The sequence below is a fragment of the Somniosus microcephalus genome, chromosome 5, assembly GCF_052327205.1.
Source record: "Somniosus microcephalus isolate GS21.2 chromosome 5, FLI_Smic_1.0, whole genome shotgun sequence".
Classification (NCBI taxonomy): Eukaryota; Metazoa; Chordata; class Chondrichthyes; order Squaliformes; family Somniosidae; genus Somniosus; species Somniosus microcephalus.
Window position 1 is genome coordinate 304,715,147 of NC_140991.1, and position 20,072 is coordinate 304,735,218.

Here is a 20,072-nt window from a genome sequence, read left to right on the forward strand (position 1 = left end):
AATTAACTGGATGCAAAGTACTGTGGGATGGACTGAGAGATGTGACGATGTGCTACTTAAGTGAAAGTCCTTTCCTTAGTGATCAGTGTTTACCGCCGAGTTAAATCCCATATTAGAAACCAAGTTGATTGTAAAACTCCCTAAACATTGCTTTCTGAATGGTGCTGCATTGGAGCAAACATTTATGAAAGTTTACAGGTTTGTGAAAGGGAAATCGTGTTCGACAAATCTATGAGAGCTTTTTGAGGTTGTAACTAACAGTGTAGATATGGGGGTACCAGTAGATGTAGGGTATTTGGATTTTCAGAAAGCATTTGATAAGGTGCCATACAGGAGGTTATTACACAAAATTAGGGCTCATGGGATTGGGGGTAATATATTAGCATGGATTGAGGATTTGCTAAAGGACAGAAAGCAGAGTAGGAATAAACGAGTCAATTTCGGGTTGTCAGGTTGTAACGAGTGGGGTATCACAAGGATCAGTGATTTGCAGAGATTTACAATCTATATCAATGACTTAGATGAGGGGACTGAGTGTAATGTATCCAAGTTTGCTGATGATACAGAGCTAGGTTTGCAAGTAAATTGTGAGGAGGATGCAAAGAGACTGCAATGGGATATAGACAGGTTAACTGAGTGGGCAAGAACATGGCTGATGAAATATAATGTGCAGAAATGTGAAGTTATCCACTTTGGTGGGAAAAATAGAAAAGCAGAATATTTTTTAAATGGTGAGAGATTGGGAAATGTTGGTGTTCAGAGGGACCTGCGTGTCCTTGTACATGAATCACAGAAAGTTAACATGCAAGTACAGCAAGCAATTAGGAAAGCAAATGGCATGTTAGCCTTTATTACAAAATGATTGGAGAATAAGATTAAAGAAGTCTTACTTCTTTAGGGCCCTGGTGAGACCACACCTGGAGTATTGTGTACAGTTTTGGTCTCCTTACCTAAGGAAGGATATACTTGTCTTAGAGGGAGTGCAACAAAGGTTCACCAGACTGATTCCTGGGATGGGGGGATTGTCCTGGGATGGGGGGACTGTCCTATCAGGAGTGATTGAGGAGACTAGGCCTATATTCCCTAGATTTAGAAGAATGAGGGGTGATCTCATTGAAACATATACAATTCTTACAGGGTTTGACAGGGTAGATGCTGAGAGGTTGTTTCCCCTGGCTGGGAGTCTAGAACCAGGGGACATAGTCTCAGAATAAGGGGTCGACCATTTAGGACTGAGATGAGGAGAAATTTCTTCACTCAAAGGTTTGTGAATCTTTGGAATTCTCTATCCCAGAGGACTGTGAATGCTCACACATTGAGTATATTCAAGACAGAGATCGGTGGATTTTTGGGTATTAAGGGAATCAAGGGATATGGGGCTAGTGCGGGAAAGTGGAGTTGAGGTAGAAGATCAGCCATGATCTTATTGAATGGGGGAGCAGGCTCGAAGGGCTAAATGGCCCACTCATGCTCCTATTTCTTAGGTTCTTGTGTTCTAAGTTATAAATTATTCAGGAATTAGCCCCCTAACTTTTCCTAACTTGGATCTAACAAAAACTTTGGATTGGCTATGCATTGAATTTGTACAATGGAACCATCTTACTTGGTTTAAAGTAAATTAAATATAAGGAAAGATGTTTCACTGCAGTAACATTCATGTAACATTGCGGAAAAGAAAATAAGCCATGCAAATCCTCAGGGCACCATTTCTGTCTCACACATCACAGATGTTTCTGCCTGCTCTGCCTCTCAGCAAAGATCATCCAAATGGATTACTAGTTTTATTAGTTTCATTTTTCTTGTCTATGAGCTTATTGGGAAACTGAAACCACTGCTACTGTGTATTAAAAAAAAGTCGGCATGACTTCAAAGTGTCAGTACATCTCTTCAGGTGATACATTGCATTAGAAAAGGTTACAAGGTGGAGTCTCCAGGCCGAGAGCGAGGGATGGTGGATAGATGCTAGAGGGAAGTGTACCATTGTGGAAGTCTGTTGGATGAAACATAGAAACATAGAAGATAGGAGCAGGAGTAGGCCATTCGGCCCCTCGAGCCTGCTCCGCCATTCAACGCGATCATGGCTGATCATCCAAATTCAGCACCCCGTCCCTGCTTTCTCCCCATATCCCTTGATCCCTTTAGCCTTAAGAAATATATCCAACTCCTTCTTGAATATATTTAATGAATTGGCCTCTACTGCCTTCTGTGGTAGAGAATTCCACAGGTTCACCACTCTCTGGGTGAAGAAATTCCTCCTCATTTCTGTCCTAAATGGCTTACCCCTTATGCTTAGACTGTGACCCCTGGTTCTGGACTCCCCGACAATCGGGAACATCCTTCCTGCATCTAGTCTGTCCAGTCCTGTTAGAATTTTATAAGTTTCAATGAGATCCCCTCTCATTCTTCTAAACTCCAGCGAATATAAGCCCAATCGACCCAATCGCTCCTTATACGTCATTCCTGCCATCCCAGGTATCAGTCTGGTGAATCTTCGCTGCACTCCCTCCATGGCAAGAACATCCTTCCTCAGATAAGGCGACCAAAACTGCACACAATACTCAAGGTGTGGTCTCACCAAGGCCCTATACAACTGCAGCAAGACTTCCTTGCTCCTGTACTCGAATCCTCTCGCTACGAAGGCCAACATACCATTTGCCTTCCTAACCGCCTGCTGCACCTGCATGCTTACCTTCAGTGACTGGTGCACAAGGACACCCAGGTCTCGTTGCACTTCCCCTTCTCCCAATCTATTGCCATTCAGATAATAATCTGCCTTGCTGTTTTTGCCACCAAAGTGGATAACCTCGCATTTATCCACATTATACTGCATCTGCCATACATCTGCCCAATCGCCCAACCTGTCCAAATCATACTGGAGTTTCTCGGCATCCTCCTCACAGCACACACGCCCACCAAGACATGGTTTTGGAGCTGATTTTCTGTCAGAGCTGAATTGCGTTACTCCAATTGTAAAAAGAGGAGAGGTTCTGGAAACCCACAGAAGATTTTCTACCGTCCAAATAAGGGCCTAGAATTTCCTCAGAACTGCTCCCGTTCCACCGCCGGAAGTGCGGCGGAAATCCTGTTGCGAAGAATGGAAGAGATAAACTACAAAAAGAAATGTGCATGGCCAAGGCTGTTGGGAATCTGCCTCTTTCATTATAACTGGATCTGTTCACAGAACTACTGGGCAGGAGAAACGCAAAGAAGAGAATTTCAAACTCTTAAGTTACTTTTAGATGCGCATTAATATAATTGGCAAAGACTGGTTCAATTGTACTTTAGCCCATGTCTCAGAAGAGCAGCCCAATTTGCAGCAGTGTGATATGTTCACATTCTCACTCAGTCATTCTTTTGGAAAATCTGAGCGAGATCAATTTAACGCTCGCTCTGTGCTGTGCATCCATGGCAACCAGGAACTTGCTTGAGACTTCTCAACCTCATTCCACACAAAGCCACAAGAGGAAAAACTTTCAGTTTGTCTCCTTGGACTGGATTTAAGTTCAGTGTCAGTGGGAAAAGGATAGTACGCTAATCCACTCCACTACCCAGTCCCAAATATGAAATGATTAAGAGACATTAATTTGCTGACAGGTCCAGGGAAATGACTGTCTCGCAGAGAAGAATGGTTTTGTAAATCCTGCAACATTCAATCAAACATTATCCACTAAAAAATCTATCAAACATCGTGCATAACTTAATTACTGTGATAACAGTCCTAACTTAGTAAAATACGCGCTTCAAGCACAGTTACTAACGTATTAAAAGTACAGAAGACTATCTGATCCACCAAGTCCTCTCCTGCCTCCAGTGCATAGTGTGTGTTGCTCTCACTTTTGAGGTATATACTGGCAAGGGACAAGGGCTTGGAAAGCTCTTCATAATTTCTTCATCGTCTTGGCTCCTATCATCCATATTATAGGTAGTAACTTCAAAAAATGGATTTTGATCGGCTATAAAAATAATGTAATCGTCAATCGTTCAGCCAACCAAAAGCCCAGAAGAATATGCTCATAGCAAAGGTGAAACCAGGGCGAATCTATGATGCGCTAAAGATTAAAAATACAGTTAAGGAAGATTGCTGAGTTTTCATCTTTTTGAGCTAGTTGTCGTATGTGTGCACAGGGAGAATCAAATAGAAATTATCTGAAGAAAGATTAATTTTTTTTTACAGGAATGTATCTTCATTTCCACTTCTTAGTGCAGTGGATTACCATGCACCTTTGAAATACGGGGGTGAAATTCACCTTGGACGGTGGCACAAAATGGACAATAGCAAATCGGCCGCTCGTTTTACACGCTGTCCAACTTTGAAGGGCTGTTAAAACGGGCTGCCGATTAAACCGGCTATTTTTGTGCGGTACCGCCCAAGGTGAATGTCGCCCTCGTTAAGGTCTTGCTGCTACCGCTTCGACAATGGACTTACCCAGCAGGATGACAATGCACAGTAAAATGGCTATCAATGCCCCAGTGCTCAAACCGGCTGCGGAGAGGTAGGCCTCCGTGCTGCACGTTCGAACTTTGCCGTTCCTCTCACAAGCACACACCCTGATAGTGAGAGTACTGGTGCTGCTCAGAATGGGACTTCCACTGTCAGAAACCACAATTGGTAGCTGGTAGACTTCCTGGAGATGCCGGCTGAATTTTCTTCGTCGTGTCATTACGCTCGCCGTGCTGTCTATGAACAACAAACATTATACAATGTTGGTGAAACGGAGGTAAGATATTAAAAACCAGCCACCACAAAGGGCTTTTACTAATCATCAGCGTAGATATTACAAGGCATGACATTAGTGTAAGAATGCAGAATGGACAGAGTTATGGTAGCAAAAGTTGCAGCTGATAAAAAATTGGGAGGTATAGCTAACAATGTGGAGGACAGGAAGACATAAACTGGCTTGCAGAATGGACGAATAAATTGCAAATGAAATTCAGAAGAGCAAAGTGTGAGATGGTTCATAATGGGAGGTGGAATAAGGAGCCAATTATGCCTTGGACTTTAAGAACCTAAATGGGGGTAGTGGAGCAAATAGAACTGGGACGACAGATACATTAATCAGTAAAAGTAGAAACACAGGTTGATAAGACCATATAGAGTGCAACCAAATTACTGGTGTTCATTTTTAGAGGAACAGAATACATAAGCCGGGAGGTAAAGCTAAATTTGTATAGAACCTTGATTAGACCACAGCTGGAGTACTGTGTGGGGTTCTGGTCTCCATACGACAAAAAGGTTACTGAAGCACTGGAGAAAGTGCAAAAAAGATTTACAAGGATATTAAAAGAATTGAGAGAATGCAACAAATAGGAATGATTGAGCACGCTGGGGCTCTTTTGTCTGCGAAAGATAAGACAAAGAGGAGCCCTGAAAGCGGTCTTTAAATTTAGAGGGAAGAGGTACTTAGAGTGGAAGAAGGCTCATGTGGAGTAGAAATATTGGCATAGAATTGTTGAGCCAAATGGCGTGTTTCTGTGCTGTAGATTTTATATACTATGACTGACATAAGAAAATTACTAGGCACTTGGTCTAAGCGTTAAACAAAGCTTTAATAAACTGTTTTACAACATGGATGTCTAGTTGTGTCCTTCACTAGTTCCTGTTAAGAATGTCCTGTGCAAGCTGGGCCCGTGCCCAAGTATTTATACTCTCCCTGGACAGTGCCACCCGTAGGCCGCTCAGTATTATTTCATAAGTCTTTCTTTCATGAATGACTGATTCATGCCAATGTCCGTCCATCACGTTCTGGTCCAGGGCAGGTCCTAACTCAAGTCTCACCCATGAGATTCTTGAGCCATTTACTATGGAACAGTAGCTCATATGGTGTCCCGATGTCTTCCTCATGGTTTTTATCTTTGGAGTACCTTCTCCTAGATAGGCTGCAGCCAAGGCTAAATACCTTTACAATGGGCGGGGGCTGGGGGAGGAGGCACCATGCACCCATCGGACACAAGTCCCCCGCTGGTCGACAAAGCACTATTCAGAGCTCTGGTCTCCGCTCACCAGGCCCCGAACCCAACCCCACTGACTCAGAGATGGGGATACGACCACTGAACCAGTCCAGATACGAGTTCCCCGCTGGATATCAACCCAGTATTTAGAGACCAAATTCTCATCTCCACTTGCTGGGTCTGTCTGGAGTGGGGATCGAACTCTTTGCCCTTCTGGCGCAGAGGCAGGAATGCTACCACTACACTAAAGGCTCACTCCTATATAATATGTAATTCTCTGTAATGCATTCGTATGAAATTAAGCTTGTCCACTATTTTAATGGGAATGCTAATCAATAATTTTAAGGCTTTTCTATCTTCTGTTGCATTAGCTATTCACTTCAATATCTGTAAATCAATTTCCATGGGATTGTCCTAATCGCCCACCAAAATGACAGCAGCAGATCCAATCAACCCCTACAGAAGTTCAGGGTGGTGGGGGGGTAAACCTGATAATTACTTGGACTGGATTTTAAGTTACATTTTTGTGTGAATTATGCAGTGCTGGGAACCAATTGCATCTTGTACAGCAATCCAGCCAATATTTGTGTCTTTTCTTGGCTGTATTGATTGTGTTATGAACTGCGAGACTGATTTGCGATAGAAACTGATCAATTGGATCCTCTTCTGGCCCTGAACAGTTATCACCAACACTTTCACTGTCAGTCTATTGGTGGAGGTGAGGGGAAGGGGGTTACATTTTACTCCTCATGACAAAGGATTATTGTGTTATTGAATTGTGACAATGCAAGTGAGATGGTACTGGAGGAACCAATACACTGTCCGCTGTTTCTGATGCATGTGCATGCCATTCATTACACATTGCCAATTTCAAATATTAATAATTACATTTATATAACAGCTTATCACGTTGAAACACCTCACACTCTCCAGGCAAATTGCCCAAATCGGCTAAATGCTAGCTTAAATGAATGTACACTTCACTGTATGGGATTTGTGGGGTACAATCGATGTTTATAATTTTTAAACAATAATTAAAGTGCATTGAACAGCAAAGATTGGGCAGTGGGGTGGGGGTGGGTGGGGGGGGGGAGGGGGAGGTGCATTTGTCTTTGCTATGACAGCATTTTCCGCGGTAAGGTATTAGAAACTATAAACCAAGCAATTGTGTTTGTTCAATGAAAGTTTCTGCTTTCTAATGGTAACAGGGAGAAATATCTTCCTCCTGATGATCACTGCCTACCCGTACAATCTGAACTCTACGGGGTGCAGTTTTCAACTTGAATGTAGACAGAAACCTGGTGCTGGCAGGTAAGCCACCTTTTATACTCCCTGCCCAACCCCCCTTTCCACTTGGAAGATCAGTCGGGGTGTGGGCCCCAGCTATTCACAATATATATCAATGATTTGGATGAGGGAACCAAATGTAATATTTCCAAGTTTGCTGATGACCGGAAGCTAGGTGGGATCGTGAGTTGTGAGGAGGATGCAAAGAGGCTTCAAGGCGATTTAGAGAAGTTGAGTGAGTGGGCAAACACATGGCAGATGCAGTATAACGTGGATAAATGTGAAGTTATCCACTTCAGTAGGAAAAACAGAAAGGTAGAGTATTATTTAAATGGTGATAGATTGGGAAATGCTGATGTGCAAAGGGACCTGGGTGTCCTTGTACACCAATCACTGAAAGCAAACATGCAGGTGCAGCAAGCAGTTAGGAAGGCAAACGGTATGTAGGCTTTCATTGCAAGAGGATTTGAGTACAGGAGCAAGGATGTCTTACTACAGTTGTACAGGGCCTTGGTGAGACCACACCTGGAGTACTGTGTGCAGTTTTGGTCTCCTTACCTAAGAAAGGATATGCTTGCCATAGAGGGAGTGCAGCGAAGGTTCACCAGACTGATTCCTGGGATGGCAGGACTGTCGTATGAGGAGAGATTGGGTCGACTAGGCCTGTATTCACTAGAGTTTAGAAAAATGAGAGGGGATCTCATTGAAACTTATAAAATTCTGACAGGGCTGGACAGACTGGATGCAGGGAGGATGTTTCCCCTAGCTGGGAGGGTCTAGAACCAGGGGTCACAGTCTCAGGATATGGGGTAGGACATTTATAACTAGATGAGGAGAAATTTCTTCACTCAGAGGGTGGTGAACCTGTGGAATTCTCTACCACAGAAGGCTGTGGAGGCCAAGTCACTGAATATATTTAAGAAGGAGATAGATAGATTTCTAGACACAAAAGGCATCAAGGGGTATGGGGAGAGAGCGGGAATATGGTATTGAGATAGAGGATCAGCCATGATCATATTGAATGGCGGAGCAGGCCCGAAGGGCCGAATGGCCGACTCCTGCTCCTATTTTTCTATGATTTATGTTTCTATGTGTAACAGACAAACAATCCAGAACCGCTCATCTCTGCTCGTGGCTAAAGTGAAACTTCCACCCGCCCCCCTACCTGTCTCACCCATTCATTTTCAATTTGACACATTCAATAAATACTCCTTAAATGAAGCTAATTTTAGAGATGGATAATAAGAAAAGTTGATGAGTGGCTTCAATATCGTTCACACATATATCTTAATTACTAGTCCATTTAGTATATTTCTGTAAATAAATTTCATCACATGTTTCATAGTTTGGATCAACGGGCTAGAAAATTGGACCCAGGCGGTGGCACCAAAAGCTGGCAGATTCAGATCGGTCGCCCGGTTATACGCAGCGCCCGATATTCGGATCCATTGCAGTCAAACAATAGAAAAAAGAATTTCTGGGCCAAAGATTTTATCATCTCATTTTTATGTTTTGTTTTTGTCTTTTTATTTCGGTTTTTTTCTTCATATGATTCATGTTCCCCTGAGGTAACCGTTCGAAAATGTGATGGTGAATTTGAAATCAAATATTTATGTCTTGAAAGTCACCTCCTCAAATATTAGCATACAGATTCGTAACGTGTTCATGTGAAATTCCGTTACACAGTATTGCAATGGAGGGGTTGGATATGTTTAAAAACAAATGGTGTAACGCCTCTGCTGAAATCAAGCAGTCATATGCTAGAACACCAAGGGGGAAAAATTCAGTATCGCCCCGTTTGAGGCGCCATTATCGGCCGTGCGCAAAGTTTAGCGCCTGGCGCTAGTTATCACGTCCAACAGCAAACTTGGCTTTTATCGCCCCTGGAGGTGATTGGAGCGCTAAATCGGGTGCTTCACACCTGTCTTAAGGCGCAAAGGCCAAGGAGTGAGGCGCTACCTCAGAGCGCTGGCGAAGCAAGGAAGGGCAAATCAAAATAAACCTGCAAAGTGCTGCTCAGTACTCAGAACTCCTTCACACAGCGTTGAATCTCTCCAGAAGTCTCTCTCTCTCTCTCTCTCTCTCTCTCTCTCAGAATGCGTGGTGCAAAAATGTCACCAACAAAAAAAGGCAGGAAGCGGTCGCCTTTAAATAGCGCTCCCCAGTCCCTTTCTGACTGCAAAACGCTCCCCTCAACCTGTCATTGCTAGCAGCAGGCGGTAAGGCAGGGGGCACCACTCAATATCCGGTCCGGGGCACTAACAGGGCGTTGCGCACTCGACTGACATCACAATCTGCCGGCGCAGGAGATCATGGTGGTAGTGTTTAGCGCCGCCGCAAAATGTCTAGTTAATTTCACAAGCAGCGCAAACATCGCCGCGCCCGGGCGCTAGTTGCTTTGCGCCCCATTAGCGCCCTCTTAAGGCGCCAACGGGAGGCGCAAACAACTGAATTTTTCCCCCTTCAAGAGCCTAATTTGTGTTTGAAGTTGATTGGCACGCTGGTATGAATTCTCACAGCTGAAAGAACATGTGAAAATGAGGGTCGGTGAAGAGATGGGGGGGAAAAGCCAAAAATGTATGCTGTGTGATCTTGTCGGGTGTTTCGAATCTGACCGCCTATGTGATAAGAAGGCAGCCCAATCGGACGATTTTCAAAAGAAAATGTTATCAGAGAATGATGTCATTGAACCATCTTCATCGTCAACAGTAAATCATGTACAAACTAAATTAATTGGGCCATTCATTCACAAACTTGCCTTCAAAGCAACAAAATCACTATTTCAGCAATTAGGAAATTAACTACAAAAAAATCTAATTTTCAAATTGATCAGTGCATTTGAAAATGCATTTGGGCTTTATTTCTTCAATTATAAATATGTGCGTGTATTTATTGATTTCTAAATTCATAACTATATTACTGTATTTTTAAATTCAAGATTAGCTTATGAACTCATTTAAAATGTCAGATCCCTGAAGGCGGCGGAACAGGTGGATAAGGTGGTAAAAAAGGCATATGGGATACTTGCCTTCATTAGCCGAGGCATTGAATATAAGAGCAAGGAGGTTATGATGGAGCTGTATAAAACACTGGTTAGGCCACAGCTGGAATATTGTGTGCAGTTCTGGTCGCCACACTACAGGAAGGATGTGATCGCGTTAGAGAGGGTGCAGAGGAGGTTCACCAGGATGTTACCAGGGATGGAGCGCTTCAGCTATGAAGAGAGACTGGGCAGGTTGGGTTTGTTTTCCTTGGAGCTGAGGGGGGACATGATTGAGGTGTACAAAATTATGAGGGGCATAGATAGGATGGATGCTGAGGAGCTTTTTCCCTTAGTAGAGGGGTCGATAACTAGGGGGCATAGATTCAAGGTAAAGGGCGGGAGGTTTAGAGGGGATTTGAGAAAGAACTTTTTCACCCAGAGGGTGGTTGGAGTCTGGAACTCACTGCCTGAAAGGATTGTGGAGGCAGAAACCCTCACAACATTTAAGAAGCATTTGGATGTGCACTTGAAATGCCATAGCATACAAGGCTACGGGCCAAATGCTGGAATATGGGATTAGATTAGACAGGGCTTGATGGCCGGCGCGGACACGATGGGCCGAAGGGCCTCTATCCGTGCTGTATTACTCTATGACTCTATGAGCTGCGGTTTTCAGCTCCTTTGACCTGCACACTGAAATACAATTTTCAGTTTAAGTCGCTGCTCTGTGAAGTAACCTGGCAACCACTCTGAACAGCACATCAGCTGTAGGGGTGGAGGGGGCTCGTTGTTACCCGCCACTTGTTACATAAGCTACAGAGTCAACTAAAGGGGAGGTGAGTGATAAAGAATCTTGACACAGAAGGGAGTTGGAACACTGAACTCGCTGCCGGAGACTGCTGTTAAAGCAAAGGTATAAATTCTTCTAAAGGGGAACTAGGTCTTTGCTGGATGAGGAATGAGCCAGAGAGCGAGATTACACTCGATGGTTCATCTGGAAATAAACACGAGCAGAGATTTGATGGGCCAAATTGCCTGTTTCTGTTTTTTTATGATATAACAGAGTACTTTCTAAATGGTGGAATGATAGTAACTGTGGAAGTCGAAAGAGACTTGGGGGGGGTCCATGTACATAGATCATTGAAATGTCATGGACAGGTACAGAAAATAATCAAAAAGGCTAATGGAATGCTGGCCTTTATATCTAGAGGACTAGAATACAAGGGGGTAGAAGTTATGCTACAGCTATACAAAGCCCTGGTTAGACCACACCTGGGGGGAGAAATTCGGTATCGCCCCGTTTGGGGTGCAATTATCGGCCGGGCGCAAAGTTTAGCGCCTGGCGCTAATTATCGCCTCTGACTGCAAACTTGGCTTCTATTGCCCCTGGAGGTGATTGGAGCGTTAAATCAGGCGCTACACACCTCTCAAGGCGCAAAGGCCGAGGAGCGAGGTGCTAACTCAGAGCACGGGCGAAGCTCATGTGATGTCATCAGCAATGGAACACAAACACACTGGCGCCGGCCAGTTCTTAAAGGGGAGGGTCGATCTTGCTCTCCATCCACACCCTGCTCATTGCAGCCTTGAATCTTGGCCTGGAGAGACCTGTACATCAAATCTGCTGGAAAGAACAATGGAGAGACCCAGGGAAGGAGCTCAGAGTGCAGACCCCATAGTCTCTTCTAAATCGATGCAAGGAAGGTCAAATCAAAATGAACCTGCAAAGTGCTGCTCAGTACCCAAAACTCCTTCACAGCGTTGAATCTCTCCAGAAGTCTCTCTCTCTCTCGCTCAGAATGCGTGGTGCAAAAATGTCGCCGACAAGAAAAGGCAGGAAGTGGTCGCCCTTAAATAGCGCTCCCCCAGTCCCTTCCCGGCTGTAAAATGCTCCCCTCAACCTGTCGTTGCTAGTGGCAGGCAGAAAGGCAGAGGGCGCCACTCAATATCCGCTTCGGGGCGCTACCGGGGCGTTGCACACTCTACTGATGTCATGATCTGCGGGCACAGGAGATCGTGGCGGTAATGTTTAGCGCCGCCACAAAATGTTTGGTGAATTTCCCCCCTGGAGCACTTTGTGCAATTCTGGGCACCACACCTTAGGAAGGATATATTGGCCTTGGAGGGAGCACAGCATAGATTTACCAGAATGATACCTGGACTCCAAGGGTTATGTTAAGAGGAGAGATTACACAAACTAGGGTTGTATTCCATGGAATTTCGAAGGTTAAGTGTATTTTAATTGGGGTTTTCAAGATATTAAGGGGAGCAGATAGGGCAGATAGAGAGAAACTATTTCCGCTGGTTGGGGATTCTCCGACTAGGGGGCATAGTCTTAAAATAAGAGCCCATCCTTTCAGGAGTGAAGTTAGGAAACACTTCCACACACAAAGGGTGGTAGATGTTTGGAACTCTCTTCCGCAAATGTCAATTGATGCTAGATCAGTTGTTAATTTTAAATCTGAGATTGATAGCTTTTTGTTAACCAAAGGTATTAAGGGATTTGGGACCAAGGTGGGTATATGGAGTTAGGTCACAGATCAGCCACGATCTCATTGAATGGCGGAACAGGCTCGATGGGCTAAATGGACCCTTCCTGTTTCTAATACAAAAGCAAAATACTGCGGATGCTGGAAATCTGAAATAAAAGCAGAAAATGCTGGAAATACTCAGCAAGTCAGGCAGCATCTGTAGAGAGAAAAACAGAGAAACATTAACTCTGTTTCTCTCTCTACAGATGTTGCCTGACCTGCTGAGTATTTCCAGCATTTTCTGTTTTTATTTCCTCCTGTTCCTATGGTTCTTTATTCCTTGATATTGATGATAGTAGCCTAGAAATTACTGTATGCAATATTGTTGCATGAATGCTTAATTATTTTGTATCAAATTTCTCTGTCTACTAATTTAATGGAGGTGTTTACTGGTTTAAAATGAGAAAATCAGAGGTCAAAAGATTCTTTTTCCTGTGCTTTGGAGGGGTAGATCTTGACTTTGTGCGATAGTATAAAATGGGTGATAGTGAATGGGCCGCCCATGTTACCTCTCTCCCCATTCTTATTTCCATTGAAGTCCACGGAACTAAAGCTTGGGAGTAATGCAAAACAAGTTCACTATTACCATTTTACATTATCGCACAAAGTCTAAATTACCACCATATTTTCTTAGAAGTTCCTGTTCTGTGAGAGAACCAGAATGGAAAGACATCCCTGGCCATTCCTAACGTATTCCAATAGTATTGAATGTCTGGGATCATCTCAAGATCCTCTTTTGGATATTAGAACACTGTTGATGTGCTGGAATGAATCAGCACATATTAAAAATATTTATATAGTTCTTTTGCTAGTAAGATTTCTAATAGCTGCATTAGAAGATAGGAGGCTTGGTATTAATTATTATTTTGGGAGACACCAATCTCCCGTGCAGGGAATCTCAGTTCAAGATCTAGCCATGAATAACATTCAACACTAGTTAGCTCCTTAAAACCTACCTCTTTGACCAAGCTTTTGGTCATTTGCCCTAATGTCTCCTTATGTGGCTCGGTGTCAATTTTTTTGTTTTTGATAATGCTCCTGTGAAGCGCCTTGGGAGGTTTTACTACAAGTAGTTCTGTTTAACTCATTCTTAATAAAGCTGGAAAATGATGCACCCATGATGTGGTTGGTGGGTGGGGGGGGCGACTCAGTGCAAACTCAAGTCACTGTGAAAAGTCACAATCCCTGGCTAATATTAACAGCAACAGCTCAAACCATCCTGCTTCCAGGGTCAAAAGAGTAGAGCACAGATAAAGCAACACCATTTTTTTTAATTATTCGTTTACGGGATGTGGGCGTTGCTGACAAGGCCGGCATTTATTGCCAATCCCTGCTTGCCCTTGAACCGCTGCAGTGATACTTCTTCATAGCGGTTTGGTACAACGGAGAGGTTTTCCGGGCCATCTCAGAGGGCAGTTAAGAGTCAACCACATTGCTGTGGGTCTGGGATCACATATCGGCCAGACCGGGTAAGGACGGCAGATTTCCTTCCCTAAAGGACATTAGTGAACCAGGTGGGTGTTTACGACAATCCGGTAGTTTCATGGTCACTGTTATTGATACTAGCTTTTTATTCCAGATTTATTTAATTAACTGAATTTAAATTCCCCAGCTGCTGTGGTGGGATTTGAACTCACGTCCCTCAGATCATTAGCTGAGATTTCTGGATTACTAGCCCAGTGACATTACCACTATGCTACCGTTCCTGAAATGCATGGTAAAGCAGTTTACCAGAACATCTTTTTTGAAGTAATTGATGTGGCTGATTATATTCTGAGCCTGGATGATTACCTTTGTTATCCCGCAGTGTAAAATTGGGATTTGGTGGAAACGCGTCCACAAGGGAAAAGTGAAATCTTGGTCCGTTGGCAAAGTCATCCTTGTCCACAGCACTCACTGTCTGAATAACCTAAACAAGTGCAGCAAATTATACAAATCACGTAAATCTGAATGATACTTTTACTTCTGTCTAATATAAATGTTGGTGCACCAGACCAATTCTTATTGCTATGTTTGTGCAAAAATTATTATATCATATATTTTAAGAAAATTGGAATGTCAGTGCCATATTTTTCTCTCTCTTACTCTGAATGCACCATAACACAGAGAGGTGAATTATAATATTTTTCATATACAAGTGTTTTTTGATGTTGGTTGGTTTCCGTATCTTGTAAGATAACGTTAGCAGGTTATGGCGGTGAATGCAAATGAAAATATTACTCGCCTACCTGACCAGGTTTGGCATTTTCACAAAGGATTGTGTCATAATCCTTGGCGAGCTCTGGTGGATTGTCATTAACATCAAGAACTTGGATGGCAACTGGAACTTGAGTTAGCTGAGATGGGTTGTCTATGAAATATAAAAGTCGTTACAGAAATAGGCTTGTCTCGTCCTTCCTACCCCCTACACGAATATGCATGCTAACACACTACAACTAGCATGACTTTAAAAGATGAATTTATAGGGGTCAATTTTACCAGCTCACGCCGGAGACCGAGGAATCTCCTCCACCACCAAAACCTGCAAGGGCGTTGTTTCAATTCTCCGATATCTACTTGCGGTGGGTGAGGTTCCCCACTACCAGCATGGACTCAAAAGGTTTTAAATATGGTGTCAAGGTTTTAATATTAGCTCTATTTAGCATAGGGGTGAGTCCAGCTCATTGCTATGTTCATTTTTTTTCCTTTCGTCACCTGTGTAAAACACTGATCGGTATTTTCTGTGCCATGAATGAACTAAGGAAAAGCTCCAAGTGGTCAATTAGTCAAGGAATTCACTATAATACTGGGTGGGCGGTGGGGGAATTTAAGTCAATGAAAAGTGGAATCAGATGGGGGTGGGTAAAAGGGGCGGTCGATCCGATCCCATCTGTTTCTCGCCGCCGGGTGGGATACCCCTGGATTTTATGCAGCTTGAAATAGAAAACCAACAAGTTGGGGTGTTTTTTAATTACATTTTGAATGAACTTTCGTGCTCATTGCGACGAAATGATGCCCAAATGGAAGAATTTGCAACAGACAGGCTCGGATGGAGGACAGCGTGTCTGGATGTAGGGTAGTTAAAACCAAGTCTGAAAAACTGGTCCGCCCCTAAGTTTGATAACTTTTGTACCACTTAAGTTCGTAAAGCATTTTCCCATCTACTTACCAATCTCTGATGCAATGACTGTGATGTTATGCCAAGGTACGTCTTCTCGATCAAGTTGCTTTGTGGTCTTAATAGTCCCACTGTTAGCATCTATGTTGAAATAACGCTCTACATCTTCGCCATGTTCAAGGAAGTACCTAATTAATGGAAAATAATTAAAAATTACTTGAAGATTCACAAAAAAGGCACAACTAGATACAAAACAGCAATATATATACGATAGGCAAGAAATAAATGTACTTGTTTGACTTAGATTGAATCTGAATTATTTATTGCACTGAAATATGATATTCTGTTCTTATGTAAACAACTATCTGTCTTAAGCATCAATTTTTTTTTTACAGTGAACAGTTTATTACTTTTAAGTGAAGCCTTGAGTTTAACTCTAAGCAGCCTCCCACTAATCTGAACACAGAATGAAAAAGTCAGCAATTTCTTTCATTGATGACGCAAGGTGGACTAGGAAAAAGACTTGCATTTCTATAGCGCCTTTCACAACCTCAGGACGTCCCAAAGATCTTTACAGCCAATGAAGTACTTTTGAAGTACAGTCACTGTTGTAATGTAGAAAACACAACCGCCAAGTTGCGCACAGCAAGCTCCCACAAACAGCAATGTGATAATGACCAGGTAATCTGTTTTAGTAATGTCGTGGAATCGTTTACATCCACCTGAGAGTGCAGATGGGGCCTCGGTTTAACGTCTCATCCAAAAGACGGCACCTCTGACAGTGCAGCGCTCCCTCAGCACTGCACTGGAGTGTCAGCCTAGATCATGGGCTCAAGTCGCTGGAGTGGGACTTAAATCCACAACCTTCTGATTCAAAGGCAAGAGTGCTACCCACTGAGCCATGGCTAACAAGAGAAAAATAAAAGAGGAGATAAATCAGAAGGTAATGATTAGATGTAAAGCTTGGGTTAAAAATGTTAGATCCGTGATTCTGAGAGTATGATGTTTTTCAATAACCACACGGATGCTGTAACTTAACAATCAACAGGTATTTACTGGAGTAGGGTAGTCTCAAGACTGGGGGTACAGAGGCATGCGCAAGGCTTATATACAGGTGTGGTCACTGCCGGTACTACAGTATACAGGAGCTGTAAAAGTACATACACTACAAAAAAGTCTGTCCATTGTCGTGTAGAAAGGGCAGACTAAGAAAGGGCAGACTAAGAAAGGCAAGGCTGTTTTGAGGTCCAGAAAAAGAATGAGTGGAAGGCTGCACCGAGGCTTGATTTCAACACAGTCAAGATGCAAAAAAAATAAACGTGGGTGTAGGATGGTATAGAAACATAGAAAATAGGAGCAGGTGTAGGCCATTTGGCCCTTCGAGCCTGCTCCGCCATTCAATATGATCATGGCTGATCCTCTATCTCAATACCATGTTCCCGCTCTCTCCCCATACCCCTTGATGCCTTTTGTGTCTAAAAATCTATCTTAAATATATTCAGTATACCACAGCCTTCTGTGGTAGGGATTTCCACAGGTTCACCACCCTCTGAGTGAAGAAATTTCTCCTCATCTCAGTCCTAAATGTCCTACCCCATATCCTGAGACTGTGACTCCTCGTTCTAGACCCCCCAAGCCAGGGGAAACATCCTCCCTGCATCTAGTCTGTCCAGCCCTGTCAGAATTTTATATGTTTCAATGAGATCCCCTCTCATTCTTCTAAACTCTAGTGAATACAAGCCTAGTCGACCCAATCTCTCCTCATACGACAGTCCTGCCATCCCAGGAATCAGTCTGGTGAACCTTCGCTGCACTCCCTCTATGGCAAGTATATCCTCTCTTAGGTAAGAAGACCAAAACGGCACACAGTACTCCAGGTGTGGTCTCACCAAGGCCCTGTACAACTGTAGTAAGACATCCTTGCTCCTGTACTCAAATCCTCTTGCAATGAAGGCCAACATACATTTGGAGCTTAAAAGCAACAAGAGAAGCACGTTCAGAGAGGCTCTGACCACAGTAGTATCAATGAAATAACGAGAAGAAAGATTGCAATGAAAAGAAATGGGGTGGAGAGGGGACCAGAGGTAAGAGAGGGATCACCAATCCCTCAAAAAGCAATTAAGAGACATCAGTGGATTCATACAAAGAAAGGTCTGTTTGGACAAGAGTAGTAGGTATTAAAAAGTGTTAAATGTAGGGGTGAAAAATTCGAGTGGTCAACCATCAATTATCTGCTTGGCTGAAAATCAGAGCAACCTCAGCTGGTGAGGACCATTAGTTCCTACTCTGCAGTCCTTCAAAGTTTCTTTAATTGGTTTCTTGGCGCATCTGATGCTTTGTGACCTTTTCCATCTTTTCCCTATCTGATTTATTAGCTCCCGATCATGCCGTGGGTGAACCTTATTATCTTAAGGACTAACTTAGTTTGTTCGAAGTTCGAGTGAAGGATTTGGCTGAGCGAAGAGCTAATATAGTCAAGTTGAAAAATGGAGCTTAACTCGCCAACCAATGTGTAATGAAGTTCAGTTACATACACTACACTGCTTCAGTCTCTTTATCTTCTGGATAACTCTTATAAAAACACAGCCTGAAGCACTGATTGTAAAGAATGGGCTGCACTTAAATCACCATGAATGGATAACCTGTTTAAGTGCTAGGTTGTATACAATGATTGCAGAGTATAATGATCTCTCGTCTGCATTATATAATATTGTTACATAGAGAATATCACTTCAAAGGTATTCACCAGGAGTGGATAATAGCTTGAATTTTTAAACCAAAAGCAATATTGCCTGAGGTATTTTGTAGAACATATTTAACACCTCAGCAGAATTTAAATTCTGTCGACCAACATCTATAATAAATGTATGAGACATTAATCTGCCCCCTCTTCTAACATTAAACACAATAGACCATTCACTATAGCTATTGTGGAGTCTTCACATAAATTGGTAAGCAATCATTCTTTAAGGATAACATTAGCATGGGAGTCAGTACTTAAAAAGTCTTCCCTCACAGATTCAGCATTCGGAGGCTCCCATCACATAGTCATGCATATCCATGTTTATGATAGAACACTCGAGGCCCAACATTTCTGGGATCCTGCTCAACCACTGGAAGTGCGGCAGGACAGGTCTTCCATCCACTGACTGCTCTGGCCTTGTGCTCCATCCCAAATCGTGGGGACAGGGTCATTTCATTTAGGGAGGGTGTCTGCCTTGAGTTGCATAATATTACATGGAATTTACAGCACAGAAACAGGCCATTCGGCCCAACAGTTCCATGTCGGTTCACACGAGCCTCCTCTCACCCTTCTTCATCTAGCCCCATTGACATATCCTTCTATTCCTTTCTCCCTCATGTACTTATCTAGCTTCCCCTTAAATGCATCTATACTATTCACCTCAGCTATTCCCTGTGGTAGCAAGTTCCATGTTCTAACCACTCTCTGGGTAAAATAGTTTCTCCTGAATTTCCTATTAGATTTATTAGTGACTATCTTATATTTATGGTCCCTAGTTCTGGTCTCCCTGCAAGTGGAAACATCTTCTTTATGTCTACCCTATCAAACCCTTTCATAACCTTAAAGACATCCATCAGGCCATCCCTCAATCTTCTCTTTTCAATACAAGAAAGCCCCAGCCTGTAAAATCTTTCCTGCTAGGTATAAGCTCTCAGTTCTGGTATCATCCTAGTAAATCTTTTTTTGTATTTCTCCAGTGCCTCTATATCCTTTGTATAATATGAAGACCAGAGTTGTTTACAGTGCTCCAAGTGTGGCCTAATCAAGGTACGATGCAGGTTTAACAGAACTTCTGTGCTTTTCAATTCTATCCCTCTAGAAATGAACCCCAGCGGTTTATTTTTAGGGCCTTATTAACCTGCCTCGCTACTTTGTGATTTGTGAATCTGTACCCCCCAGAGCCCTCTGCTCCTCTACCCCATTTGGACACTTATTTTTCAAGGAGTATGTGGCCTCCTTATTCCTCCTACCAATAAACCACCTCACACTTATCTATGTTAGATCTTGCCACGCGAATGGCTTAACGGGCCAAAGAGAAGGAAAAAAAACAAATGTTAATAATTCCCTGCAGGGAAATGTCGGCCTGGATTCTGAAGTAATCAATCCTCTCTGGCCTTCATCACAGAAATTTTGGGCCCTCAGTCATTTGTGGTGGATGTAGGCAGTGATTGACTCCAGAAATGCTCAGACAGGCTGTTAGATCAG

General features: G+C 43.1%; 1 protein-coding gene across 4 annotated transcripts in view; it reads right to left on the reverse strand.

Annotated features, from left to right (window-relative positions):
- Positions 1 to 20,072, reverse strand: part of LOC147117868 (cadherin-18-like) — a 1,002,068-nt gene that overhangs the window by 24,106 nt on the left and 957,890 nt on the right. For all 4 annotated transcript variants that reach the window (XM_085989250.1, XM_085989251.1, XM_085989249.1 and 1 more), the window contains 4 exons: positions 15,896 to 16,032; positions 14,976 to 15,097; positions 14,539 to 14,656; positions 4,427 to 4,678 (listed from right to left, as the gene is read on the reverse strand). In XM_085989250.1, the coding sequence (XP_085845376.1) occupies positions 4,427 to 4,678; positions 14,539 to 14,656; positions 14,976 to 15,097; positions 15,896 to 16,032 (629 nt within the window). The remainder of the gene's footprint in view (positions 1 to 4,426; positions 4,679 to 14,538; positions 14,657 to 14,975; positions 15,098 to 15,895; positions 16,033 to 20,072) is intronic.